This window comes from Herpailurus yagouaroundi, unplaced genomic scaffold (assembly GCF_014898765.1).
Source record: "Herpailurus yagouaroundi ecotype Mexico unplaced genomic scaffold, PumYag 197, whole genome shotgun sequence".
In the NCBI taxonomy this organism is placed as follows: Eukaryota; Metazoa; Chordata; class Mammalia; order Carnivora; family Felidae; genus Herpailurus; species Herpailurus yagouaroundi.
Window position 1 is genome coordinate 15,221,858 of NW_024412428.1, and position 12,450 is coordinate 15,234,307.

The 12,450-nt window shown below is 35.1% G+C and overlaps 1 protein-coding gene across 26 annotated transcripts in view; it reads right to left on the reverse strand.

The window, feature by feature from the left end:
• The window catches only part of SUPT20H (SPT20 homolog, SAGA complex component), a 43,552-nt gene that overhangs the window by 28,936 nt on the left and 2,166 nt on the right, over positions 1-12,450 (reverse strand). For 13 of the 26 annotated variants that reach the window (XM_040448235.1, XM_040448236.1, XM_040448232.1 and 10 more), the window contains 8 exons: positions 11,959-12,052; positions 9,855-9,983; positions 8,841-8,876; positions 8,125-8,183; positions 7,799-7,865; positions 4,655-4,784; positions 3,342-3,445; positions 300-416 (listed from right to left, as the gene is read on the reverse strand). In XM_040448235.1, the coding sequence (XP_040304169.1) occupies positions 300-416; positions 3,342-3,445; positions 4,655-4,784; positions 7,799-7,865; positions 8,125-8,183; positions 8,841-8,876; positions 9,855-9,902 (561 nt within the window). In that variant the 5' untranslated portion in view covers positions 9,903-9,983; positions 11,959-12,052. The remainder of the gene's footprint in view (positions 1-299; positions 417-3,341; positions 3,446-4,654; positions 4,785-7,798; positions 7,866-8,124; positions 8,184-8,840; positions 8,877-9,854; positions 9,984-11,958; positions 12,053-12,450) is intronic. The other 13 variants (XM_040448243.1, XM_040448244.1, XM_040448242.1 and 10 more) reach the window with 3 other exon arrangements.

Below are 12,450 nucleotides of genomic sequence, written 5' to 3' on the forward strand. Positions count from 1 at the left end.
CAGAGCATGAACAGGGGAGGGTCAGAGAGAGGGAGACACAGAATCCGAAACAGGCTCCAGGCTCTGAGCTGTCAGCACAGAGCCTGACGTGGGGCTCAAATTCAGGACCGCGAAATCATGACCCGAGCTGAAGTCGGCCGCTTAACCGACTGAGCCACCCAGGCGCCCCCAAAGATTTTATTTTTAACTAATTTCTGTATCCAACATGGGGGCTCACATTTGGAACCCCAAGATCAAGTCTCACACATTCCACTGACTGAGTCAGCCAGGCACTCCTAAAATAGTTAAACATTCCTTACCTGCATTGTTGGACGTAAGAGAATATGCCTACTTTGGTAACCAGGAGATTTCATATTACTGGACTGCCTGTAGTCACGTATTTCTGCTATGACACATCCACAATGAAAAATATTAACCTGTTTTGAGTGAAAATATTTAAGTAAATCTCATTTTTCAAAAGCCTACAGAAGTCTGCTTATATTGAATGTTTCGAGTTCTTTACATGCTTATGCAATACTTCTAGCCACTCGCATACTCTAAAGTGGACTTCCTTGATGGATTTACCATTATATAAACTTTTCCAAGGAATTATTTTATGTTCATCATTATGACTCAACAAGCAGTTTCAAATTGTTTAATGGTTTCTTAGTTATAGATTGGGTTTTGACATTTATATACTATTAATATTACAAATCACTGGAAATGCTATTCTTGACGCTCACTGGCTGTTATACTTTGCTAACTCTGTCATTGTTACCAAGTTTGTCTTTTGTTATCAAGTGTCAATCAACCCTGCCAGTTTCACCTTTAGATGAAACTTCTATTCGCTCTAAGATATCCAGAAATAGGACAGTCTTTATTAATAAAAGGAAGAAAGTAAACTATAAATTCAAATATTGTGTTTTCCAATCCTTTTGTAAGTCCAAAAGTAAGGACTTTTATAATTCAAGTCTTGCTAATTACAATCTACATTAGTCATTTATAGAAAGTGTTATGTTTTTTCACGCTTTCAGAACTTTTACTGGAGCCTGTGACTTTCTATGCTATGAGTCATTATTATGTCCATGACAACGTGAACTATAGGCCAGGCACTAAAGAAGCTTCACAGATATACGGGTGGTGGGACAACATTTGCTCTTAGTGTGGGAAGACAGGCAATAAGCATGTACAGAAATAAACAAGATAATCTTAGTGATGAATGCTAAAAAGGAAATAAAATAGGGAGGAGCTAACATAGATTGTGTGCTCAGAAAGAAACCTCTCAGAAGGAGTGACTTTTTAGCTTAGGCCTGAATCACAACAAAGGACTGGACATCTGGCACAGATCATTCCAGACAGAAGGAATAGCAGATGACAGGCCTTAAGGTAGGAATATACCTGGTGTGTTTTAGTACGTAAAGAACAATGCATGGCTGGAGTATAAAGACTGGGATGAGAATCAGGAGATGAAGACAAGAAGATAGAGGTTTTATACAGTGAGAAGACACTGAAGAATTTGAAGCCTGGGAACTTTTTTTTCCTATTGTTTGTTTTATAAGCTGAATCTAGTTGTCTGTGGAGAACTGATTTCTGGGGTTCCAGAATGAAAGCAAAATGCTCAGCAAGGTAACTATAGCAGGTCACGACCATACATATTTTGAAGGTACAGCTGACATTTACTGTTGGACTGAACGTAAAAGGTCAGAGCAGAGTCTGAGATTAGAAGGACAAGAACTGTTTTGGAAGGCAAAATCAAAAGTTCTGTTTTTGTCATTTTAAGTTTGAGGAACCTAATACATATCCTAGTAAACAGAAGTTTGGAGCTTGAAGGAATAGTTCTGAAGATATAAGCAAGGGATAAAATGTCACTTTTATTTTATTTAATAAAAAATTTTTTTTTAATGTTTATTTATTTTTGAGAAACAGAGACATAGTGTCAGCGGGGGAGAGGCAGAGAAAGAGGGAGACACAGAATCCGAAGCAGGCTCCAGGTTGAGCTGTCAGCACAGAGCTCAACCGGGGGATCGAACTCACGAACCATGAAACCATGACCCAAGCCAAAGTCAGATGCCCAACCCACTGAGCCACTCAGGCACCCCTAGATGTCATTTTTCAACTCCTGACACTGGCTGAGATCATCCAGAGACAGTGTTACTAAAGAATAGAGGGCCTAGGAATGAACTCTGAAACCTGCACACATTTAGGAGTGGAAGAGGGAAGACAGTAAAGAAGACTGAAGGAACAGAGAGAAGAGGAAAACCAGAATGAGATGTCTCAGAAGCCAAAAGAAGGGTATTTCAAGGAGGAAAGTTCATTTGCACTGTATTTTGTTGAGACCAATTAAAGATGAGAACAGAAAAGTGACCAACTGATTCTGTGCCATGGAGATCATTGGTAACCTTGACAAAACTGCCTCTGTAGAATGGTGATGTTATAATGCTGAAAGCGGTGGGTAGAGAAAATAACGGGATGTGAGAAAAAAAGACAGTATGATTATAGACAACTTTGTGAGTAGCTTTGCCATCAAGAAAAGCAGAATTGTACAACACTAGCTGAAGAAGGACATGGGGTCAAGGGAGGATTATTTTTTTAAGTTGAGATACAGTAAAACATACTTGTATTTTTCATCTAGTAGAAAGAAGTAAAGAGATGATAGAAGGAGAGATTATAGTCACAAGTCCTTGAGAAGGAGGATCCAGAATACAAGTAGAGGGGATTTCTTAAGAACAGAATACTTTTCATCCACTTTAACAGAAAGGCAGGCAAAAAGTGTGGACAGACCTCTAGACGACTAGGGCTAGAAGAAAATGCAAGTTCCCATCAGATGGCCTTTTTTTCCTAAGCATACAGTATCGCTGGAGTGAAGCCAAAGTCAGGAGTTTCTCCCATAATCCTTGTTGTAGGTATAGAGAAATTTCTAAAATGAGCGAATTATTAAAGGAATTTTAGAAGAATCAACTAAATCTATACATTTCAGTACAGCCTAAGGGTAAGTATCCCACAATAAAATGGTTACCACCTAATTACAATGTCTCACTTCCTATTCCAAATACCATTGAGAATGTAATATCATTTAAATATAAATATCATTTATAACAAACACCACAGAGATGACAAATCTAACGACATTTAAAAAAGATTTTTTTATTATTTTTGAGAGAGAGAGTGTGAGCAGAGGGAGAGGCAGAGAGAGAGGGAGACACAGGATCTGAAGCAAGCTCCAGGCTCTGAGCTGTCAGCACAGAGCCCAATGCAGGGCTCAAACTCACAAGCCAAGAGATCATGACATGAGGCAAAGCCGGACAGTTAATTGACTGAGCTACCCAGGCGACCCTAATGAAATTTTAGAGACAAATTTGTACCTGAGATTTTTCTAGGAGATCAACCAAAATTGGAGGTAATTCTTCTGCATCCAAGTATTCAAGCAATTCCCCTTCTTCATAAGGCAGTCGAATGGTCTCAGAATCTTAATTTTAAAACATAAAGTTTCTGAAAATATCAGGCTCACCATAAAGCTTAGGTGCATAATTTAAATGAGTTTTCATAAAAAAATAAAGCAAATAAATCCAAAAGGCTCTTCTAAAGTCCTTCTTTATTTGTCTTACAAATAAATCACTTCACATACTGCTATAAGACTTGGTAAACTGTATACAATTTTAGGCCAGAAAGGAGAAAACCTCCAACACATGTGAAAAAGAATCTGGCATAACAACATAATGCAAACCACAGCCAGTAGTGCAAAAATGAGAATATGATAAAATTCCAATGCTGGTAACTGAAAATTCCCTTTAAAACAACTTAATCTAATCTGAAAATAAGAGTGATAATTTGGTACCTCATATGAAAAATGGTCACTTACAGAACAAAATTCTCTGGCTGTTACATTTTACAATACATTATCAACAGAAGAAGAAATTCTTAAATAGGTGATTTCCTTGTAGAACACACATCATCATCACCATAACACATTTCTAAGATGTCTTTAGTGAAATCTAAGAGTGCTTATATTCCAAAACTCTATTTTCAAGTTTACATTAATAGAAATGTAAATATGAAAAATTATTCAAAAGGCAGTGAATCTGCTTAATTTTGAAGGTTTCAGACTCAGTACAGTCAAAATACAGAAGAAAAACATAAAACACCTTATGCTATCTTAAAGTATAAATAGAAATAGAAAATTGTGACAATTATTTTTTTTTTTAATTTTTTTTTCAACGTTTTTTATTTATTTTTGGGAGAGAGAGACAGAGCATGAACGGGGGAGGGGCAGAGAGAGAGGGAGACACAGAATCGGAAACAGGCTCCAGGCTCCGAGCCATCAGCCCAGAGCCCGACGCGGGGCTCGAACTCACGGACCGCGAGATCGTGACCTGGCTGAAGTCTGACGCTTAACCGACTGCGCCACCCCGTGACAATTATTTAAAGGTTGGGTCTTATACAATTTAACTTCAAAGACCTACCTCAATTAGAATTCTTTACAAATGCATATTCATGAAGGCTAATCACCTTAGAGATAATTTCTAACAAAACATAGTAAAGAGGAAAATTTGGACTCAAAGGGTTCTTTTATCAAGTCATCAATGACCTGAAGGACAGACCACTTCTACTTCTAGAAGACAGCACACCCTGCCTTGCAGAGGGATATCTGTGGCTGTAGCTCTTTGGAGGTTCTTACCTGATCCATTTTTTCCCCTGAGCATCAGAGAATATCCTTCATTTCCTGGGTATAGGTTGACCACTAAACAGGATAATGTCTCTTGCATAACAAGCTTCTCTAACAGATTCACATTTCTTCTTAATTTCTGCTTTAAAAAGAGGCAGAGCTCATGAAAATAATCAGGCATAACCCTAACAAAAATGCTATTTTAACAAAATTAGATCAATTATATTTTGGTGCTCCTTCCACATATGAGGAAAATGCACAAACACTACAGCTACCAAATACAGAACATTTACATAAACTTAATTTTGATTACATTTTATAGAAATTAGTTCATACGACAAAGAAAAAAGTCTATATATGAAATATGTATCTTTGAGTACATAAATAGAATATAACAAAAATATTTAAGTGAAAAGTAAAACCATTAAATGCAAACATATAAAACATAGATGCCATATAATTAGTTTCTATTAAATTTAAGTCTACACAAAAATAAATAATGAATTTGGGGTTTTATCTTCAGTTGTACTATTATAGGTATCTACTTCTTAACACGTTTTCTGGCATAATTAGATCTAAACAAATCAACAGCTCTGGTCAGTTGTAATGTTAGGCTCAAAGACACTTAGCTTGTAAGAGGAAATAAGAAAACTGGGGTGCTGGGTGGCTCAGTCGGTTAAGCATCCAACACCAGTTCAGGTCATGATCTCACAGTTCTTGAATTTGAGTCCCACATCAGTCTCTCTGCTGTCAGCGCAGAGATATCCTCTGCAAGGGACATCCCTCTGCTTTGAATCCTTTGCCTCCCTCTCCCTTTGCCCCTCTCCCACTTTCTCTCTCTCAAAAATAAACGTTAAAAAATTCTTAAAAAGAAGAGGAAATTAGGAATTTAAGCAATTTCCGACAAATTCAATTTAACAGCTCCTTAGAAACTATTTTGTTAATAAAAAAAAACAAAAAACCATCAGAAAATATAATACACATACCTAAAAATTCATTATTTTACAAATGCCTATGATTTAAAATGAAACCCACATAGATATAAGAATTCACTTCATCACATCTTATTTATAAAAAATTGAATCAATAGAGTATTTCTGTAGAATCTCAAAAAACAAACCTAACTATTTCTATATTTTATATTAAACATGTATACATACAGTTTTATGCACAGAGAAATGAAAAACTGATTTATTGTGACCAGGAAACAAAAAATCCAGCATTTCGAAAATTAAAAAAAAAAAAAGCAAATCAACATTTACTTCAAAAAACTAGTAAAGAGAGAGTAAAATTTTAAAGTATTTTCAAGTGTAAAGAAAATGTCATACTCACTCATATGAGAACTTTAAGAGACAAAACAGATGAACATAAGGGAAAGGAAACAAAAATAATATAAAAACAGGGATGGGGACGAAACAGAAGAGACTCATAAATATGGAGAACAAATTGAGGGTTACTGGAGGGGGTGTGGGAAGGGGGATGGGCAAAATGGGTAAGGGGCACTAAGGAATCTACCCCTGAAATCACTGTTGCACTATATGCTAACTAATTTGGATGTAAATTTCAAAAAAAAAAAAAAAAAAAAAAAATTAAAGTTAAAAAAAGTCGTAATTTGACACATGACAGAATAGTCAGAAAAACTGTGACAGCATCTCTTCAAGACAATAAAAGTTGGTTTCCACTTAGTTTTTGGGTCAATATACAAATCAGAGGTCAGAAAATTTCTTAAAGGGCCAGATAGCGTATTAGGCTTGTGGGCTATATGGTCTTTGTTGCAAATACTTAACTCTGCTGTTGTACCTCAAAATCAGCCACAGACAAGACAATGAATGGGTGTGGCTGGATTCCAATAAAACCTCATTTACGAAAACGTGCAGTGGGCAAGATTCAGTTGGCAGGTAATGGCTGCCAAACCCAATTTAGAACCTTTATCTCTCCTACCTTAATTCTGTCTCTGAAGTGATGGACATATTTGTTATATTGTGATGATGGCTTCATGGGTGTACATATATGTAAAAACTTACAAAATATATATTTTAAACACATGTAATTTATTGTATATCAATTATACCTCAAAAAAACTTATGAGAAACACAGTGTAAAATTTACTCAATATTTAATGTTTTCTCCTATTGAAGATTTTAAAGGCAGGATATTACTGGAATTCTACTAATTTTTTGTCTAAAAAGTAAAATGTATTTTTTTTTTTTTTTAAGTTTATTTATTTTTTGAGAGACAGAGCAGGGGAGGGGCAGAGAGACAGGGAGTCACAGTATCTGAAGCAGGCTCCAGGCTCTGAGCTGTCAGAACAGAGCCCCGACACGGGGCTCAAACTCACGAAAAAACAGTATTCATTTTTAAAGAAGCACATAGAAACTTTTTTTTTTTAATTTTTTTAACATTTATTTATTTTTGAGACAGAGAGACAGTATGAATGAGGGAGGGTCAGGGAGAGGGAGACACAGAATCTGAAACAGGCTCCAGGCTCTGAGCCGTCAGCACAGAGCCTGATGTGGGGCTTGAACTCACAAACCGCAAGATCATGACCTGAGCTGAAGTTGAATGCTCAACCGACTGAGCCACCCAGGCGCCCCGCACATAGAAACTTTTTAAGGCTTTTATGCCCCAAGAGTCCAAAAGATCTTAAGGAATCAATTTGTTACATTTCTACTGCCCATACTTTTATGCTAATTAAAAATGAGTTCTGTTAATCTAATCTGGAACTAGTATTTGTGACCAAATTCATCTTTTATTATCACACCTGAATGTCCTACATCCTGTAAAACCTTTAAATTTCCAGTACAAATCACCATGAGGAAACAGGTTACTTTTTCTTCCAGTCTACAAATCACTTATCAGGGGAAAAAGAAGCAAAAGATAATATATATAGGAGCTTTGCTTCTTTGGACTTCTCAATGATTTTCTGTTATTCGATAAACACTGGTCGTCTCTCCTACCTAAGCAGGTGATCTCTACTTGGTGCCAGATTAGCCAAGGCTGTGGGTGAGCTGCAAAACTGGCTACAGTCTGGCTAGGAAAGATGTTAGTTCTCTCACAAAAATATAAATCATTACCTGCTTCAAATGTAAATCTTTCAAATGTCCCTGTTCCTTCTACATTTCAAAAGCCATAAAAACATAAAAAATTTATACTTACCTTAACCTCAGGCTCTTTTTCACATTCTTCAATATATAAGTCATAAAGTTTTTGAAATACAGATTTTCTAAAATTTAATGAAACAAAATGTGAATATTCTAATCATAAAATGGATGTTATTTTGAATTTTCCCATAATTCTTCCCCCCAATTTCCCCCAAACTGAGGATGAAGTAAGCTGGATATAGTAGCTAATATCAACTCAGAAATTTCAAATACACGTAAAGTACCTTTAACATTTCTAGCACAGTGCCTAGCAGGAATGCAATAAATGGTAGATATCATATTTTAAATAATCTAAAATACCAATCAATAAAATATTCATACCTTCCACTAGACAGGTATTTCCTTTTAGGAGGTCTCTGTCGGGCACTTTCAATAACATACTAAAAAAGAAAAGTTTATGAAAACAGTTTGCTTTTTGCTTATTAGCACATGAACACCTATATTAAGTATACTTAAAACACGGGTTAAGACTGAACAGACTATTTAGTCGCTTCAATCTCTGATTCATATTAAAATTATACCTTGGAGAAAAACTACTTAACTTCTAAATATATGTTACAAACAAGTGAAATTTAAACTGTACTAAAACTTAGCATAATATTTCACTGCTATGATATAAAAAAAATATATAGTTTCAGAACTGAGGTTTCACAGGTCAAAATTATTCTCAATATGTTTTATGGTTATTTAGAATATGCACAGCGTATCCAAGTGCAAGAAATCTACACATTTTGAATTATCTTCCTCATTAATTGAATAATTAGAAAACTTATCAAAACAGGAAAACACAATTTTGGAAATCCTATGTCTTTATTCGATAATTTTTATTCCACAACATTATCTGAGAATTCTAACAGATGACCTAAACATCATCACAGAGTATTTTTATAATTTATAGCAAAATTATATGCATACTTGTCCTAAAATGTTAACGTACTCCTTTGACAACCACATATAAAAATCTCTTAAAACTGAGTTTGGTTAATTAAGACAAATTAAGACGACACTATTTCATATGTAACTTAGTCATGCCTCACCTCAGCACGATCCAAAGCTAGTTCTAAAGCTTGTTGCTGTAAAGAGTAAATAGTGTATTTGATATTATTCTCACAAAAAATTTTATATACATATAACATTTCTAGTTAAGTGTTTAAATATGTTTTATCTCCTAAAATACATCTAACATATTTTCCTTTATTTTTGTACCCTCTACCCACCCCACTCTATGTTAGAGATATGTTACAAAGAGAAAACATGGCAGTCTTGGGCACCTGATTAGGACCACAAATTATATCAGAAATGCTAAAATGGTTTTCTCTGGCTACAGAGCCAAGAGTCAGAGAAACTACTACCACTTTATGAACTTTAACTTCTACAACACTCTAAGAGCACCATTCAGGAAAATATATGAATATCAAGCATGCAATTAAAGTGAATCTGCTAGGAATCCTGAAAACTGGGGGAGCTATTATATTGGTACATAACACCAATATAGAAATTTCTAGTATCTTAATGCATGCAATTAAAGTGAATCTGCTAGGAATCCTGAAAACTGGGGGAGCTATTATATTGGTACATAACACCAATATAGAAATTTCTAGTATCTTAATGCAGAGAATCTATAATATAAAGTTTCTAGGTCAGTGCCTACTAGAAACGCATTAAATGATGGCTATCATTACCATGTTTCAATGACTTTAAGATACCATCAGTTATAAGCATGTTATCAGTAACCCAGGTTAAAAAAAAATTTTTTTTTTGAGACAGCAAGTGAGTTGATAGAGAAACAGAGGGTGAGGGAGACAGAATCTTAAGCATGCTCCACACACAGTGCCAAGCTCGCCACAGAGCTTGATCTCACAACTGTTGAGATCATGACCTGAGCTGAAATCAAGAGTCACACGCTTAACTGAGTCAGTCAGCCAGGCTTTCAGGTAATATTAAGAAAAGCCAATTATAATTGTAAGATGTCATTAATTATAGACTCATCATTAACTCAATACTAAAATGTAAAAGAAAATGTATCTAGAATGAAGTAATAGTTTTATTACTGCACATAGGGTTTGAGATCTTATAGTAGATTCCCACCCTTCATCCATTTCTTAGAGACCATGATTTCAAGCCAAGAGAAGAGGAGTCTCTGACTTCCTCATTTGTAAAGCTTTCTTTTGTAAGGACATCTAAGAATAAAAAGTATTAAGTTTTAAATAACAAAATTTAACACCAATGATATCCCTTTCTAGTTTTGTGGTTTGGTTACCACACAGGATTACAGTATTTTTCATTCACAATGATAGTCCTCTTTAATTTTTAATTCCATCAAGAGACAGCTTTCATTGTTAACATACAAGGACCTAAATTTTTGTTTTATTTTGTAGACTCCAATAATTCAACCTACCAAATTCCATGTAGTAAAAACTACTAGCACCCACCAAAATCCCAATGCAATGGGAAAAAGAAATAGTGCCAGCCTTTGGAAATTGTGAAAAGGATTAAGTGCCCCTGCCACTCTAGTCGTAAGGATGGAGAATTCGTAGGATTACAAAAATAGTTTGTCTGCGTTTTTACTGTAATAAAAAAAAAAACCCGCATTAAACACCTAAAATTTAAAAGTAAAAAAATCTGAAATATGCCATCATTTCAAAAGGTTGTTAAAATAAATTTATACCAATTTATGAAAAAAATCTTATGAGCAGCTGATTCATAACGAAATTGGTTCCTAGGATTCAAGATGAGATTCTTGAGTATAAACCATTTCCTGGATGAGTACTCTGAACAAATATATAAGGTTTTTAAATTATTTTGCTCATAAAACCTTAACGTAAATTTATATAAAAAACTATAATAAACACAATCAAATGTACACTTGAGGACAATCTGGCTATTGTTAGTCTTCTCAAGTAAGTACCTCATCTTCTGAAATCAAAACTTCAAAAGCTCTAGAGAGAACTGCAAATGTAAACATAAACATCATTTATTCACTACTTCCTTCCAACATTTAAGAAGGAATTGATAGCTAATATGGTGCAAAATATAAGTCAAGGTCAGCATCTCATTGTAACAGCTCCACTATTTTTTTTGAAATTTTTTAATGTTTGTTTATTTTTCAGAGAGAGAGGTAGGCACAGAATCTTAAGGAGGCTCCAAGCTGTCAGCCCAGAGCCCAACTAGGGTCACAAACCACGAGGTCACGACCTGAGCCGAAGTCTCAGATGCTCAACTGACTGAGCCACTCAGGCGCCTCAGCAGCTCTACTTTTCTGTAACAGGGCAGTGGTGGATACGCAAGATTGGAAAAGAAGAGAACTGTTCTCAAAGGTTTATTCAACACGGTGGTCAGTGTTTATTTTTTCATTGTCAAATGCTGCTGATTCTTTAAAACATAATAATTTTTTCCATGTGTTTATTTTTTTTAATGGCAAAAGGTAAACACCCAGTCCCTAGTATGTTTAATGACTGTAGTCAGTGAACAGAAATGTGCCATTAAAATCCAACATGGATGCTGCTTAAAATGTTATTTGCAGTAAGCAGGTTACATTTGTTTTTGAATTAAAGAAAAAAATCTAAATTAAGAGAAGTTTTAAAATATGAGAAACCTGTGTCCCCCAAAGCCATTTGTATTTATACCCATCCTCCTTGGCAGTGATTTGACTATGGCAGAAAGAAGTAACTATTTAAAAAACATTTTTTTTTTTAAATGTTTATTTTTGAAGGAGAGAGAGACAGAGTGAGCAGAGGAAGGGCAGAGAGAGAGGGAGACACAGAATCCGAACCAGGCTCCGGGCTCTGAGCTGTCAGCACAGAGCTTGACACGGGGCTTGAACTCACGAGACGTGAGATCATGACCTGAGCTGAAGTTGGACGCTCAACCAACTGAACCACCCAGGCGCCCAGAAGGTAAGTATTTTTTAATGTTTCACAAAGATAAGGACAGATAATTGATCAGTTTAAATTGGGCATAATTCCAACACTGAATCGAGAGATAAGCCCCCTATTTTCTGAAACAGATTTTGCAGGTGATTGCTAAGTAATTCACCAGTTAGGTTAACTTGGGCATACATTAAGTATTTCTGTACCCGTAATACAGTATTTTTATGGAAATGAAGGAAGAGAACATTCTAAAATACAACCACAAACATAATGAGCTACAACTTACCATTGTGGTATAAAATAGGGGTCCAAAATGAAGAGAAAACTTATGTGTGTTGATGAGGAGTGAAAACCATGTCTTTAATATCAATCTTATAGTACTAAAAAATCAAAAACAAAAGAAACCCATATTAACATAAAGCTATTATGAGCAATGAGATTATTTCATTATTAAAGGAAAACCATTTAAAAAATATAAATTTTTGAGTACATTTTTAAATAATCAGCAACAAAGAAATCACATACCACAATCTTTTCAATTGTTGAAAGGTACAGTTTTTATTAGGTACGGCAAAAAAAGTTTGCAAATTAAAATCATTACTTGCTTTCTTCAAAATACTTAACATCCAGGAGAGAAAAGAATGTTTATTAATCTCTCCATCACCACTGTTGCTGTCATTGTTCCCATGGGTCACTGTACAGTTCACTTTACAAATCATACGTTTCATCATACCTGCTGATAAAAGTCCTCTAAAAATATTCCCCTAAACGTGCCAAG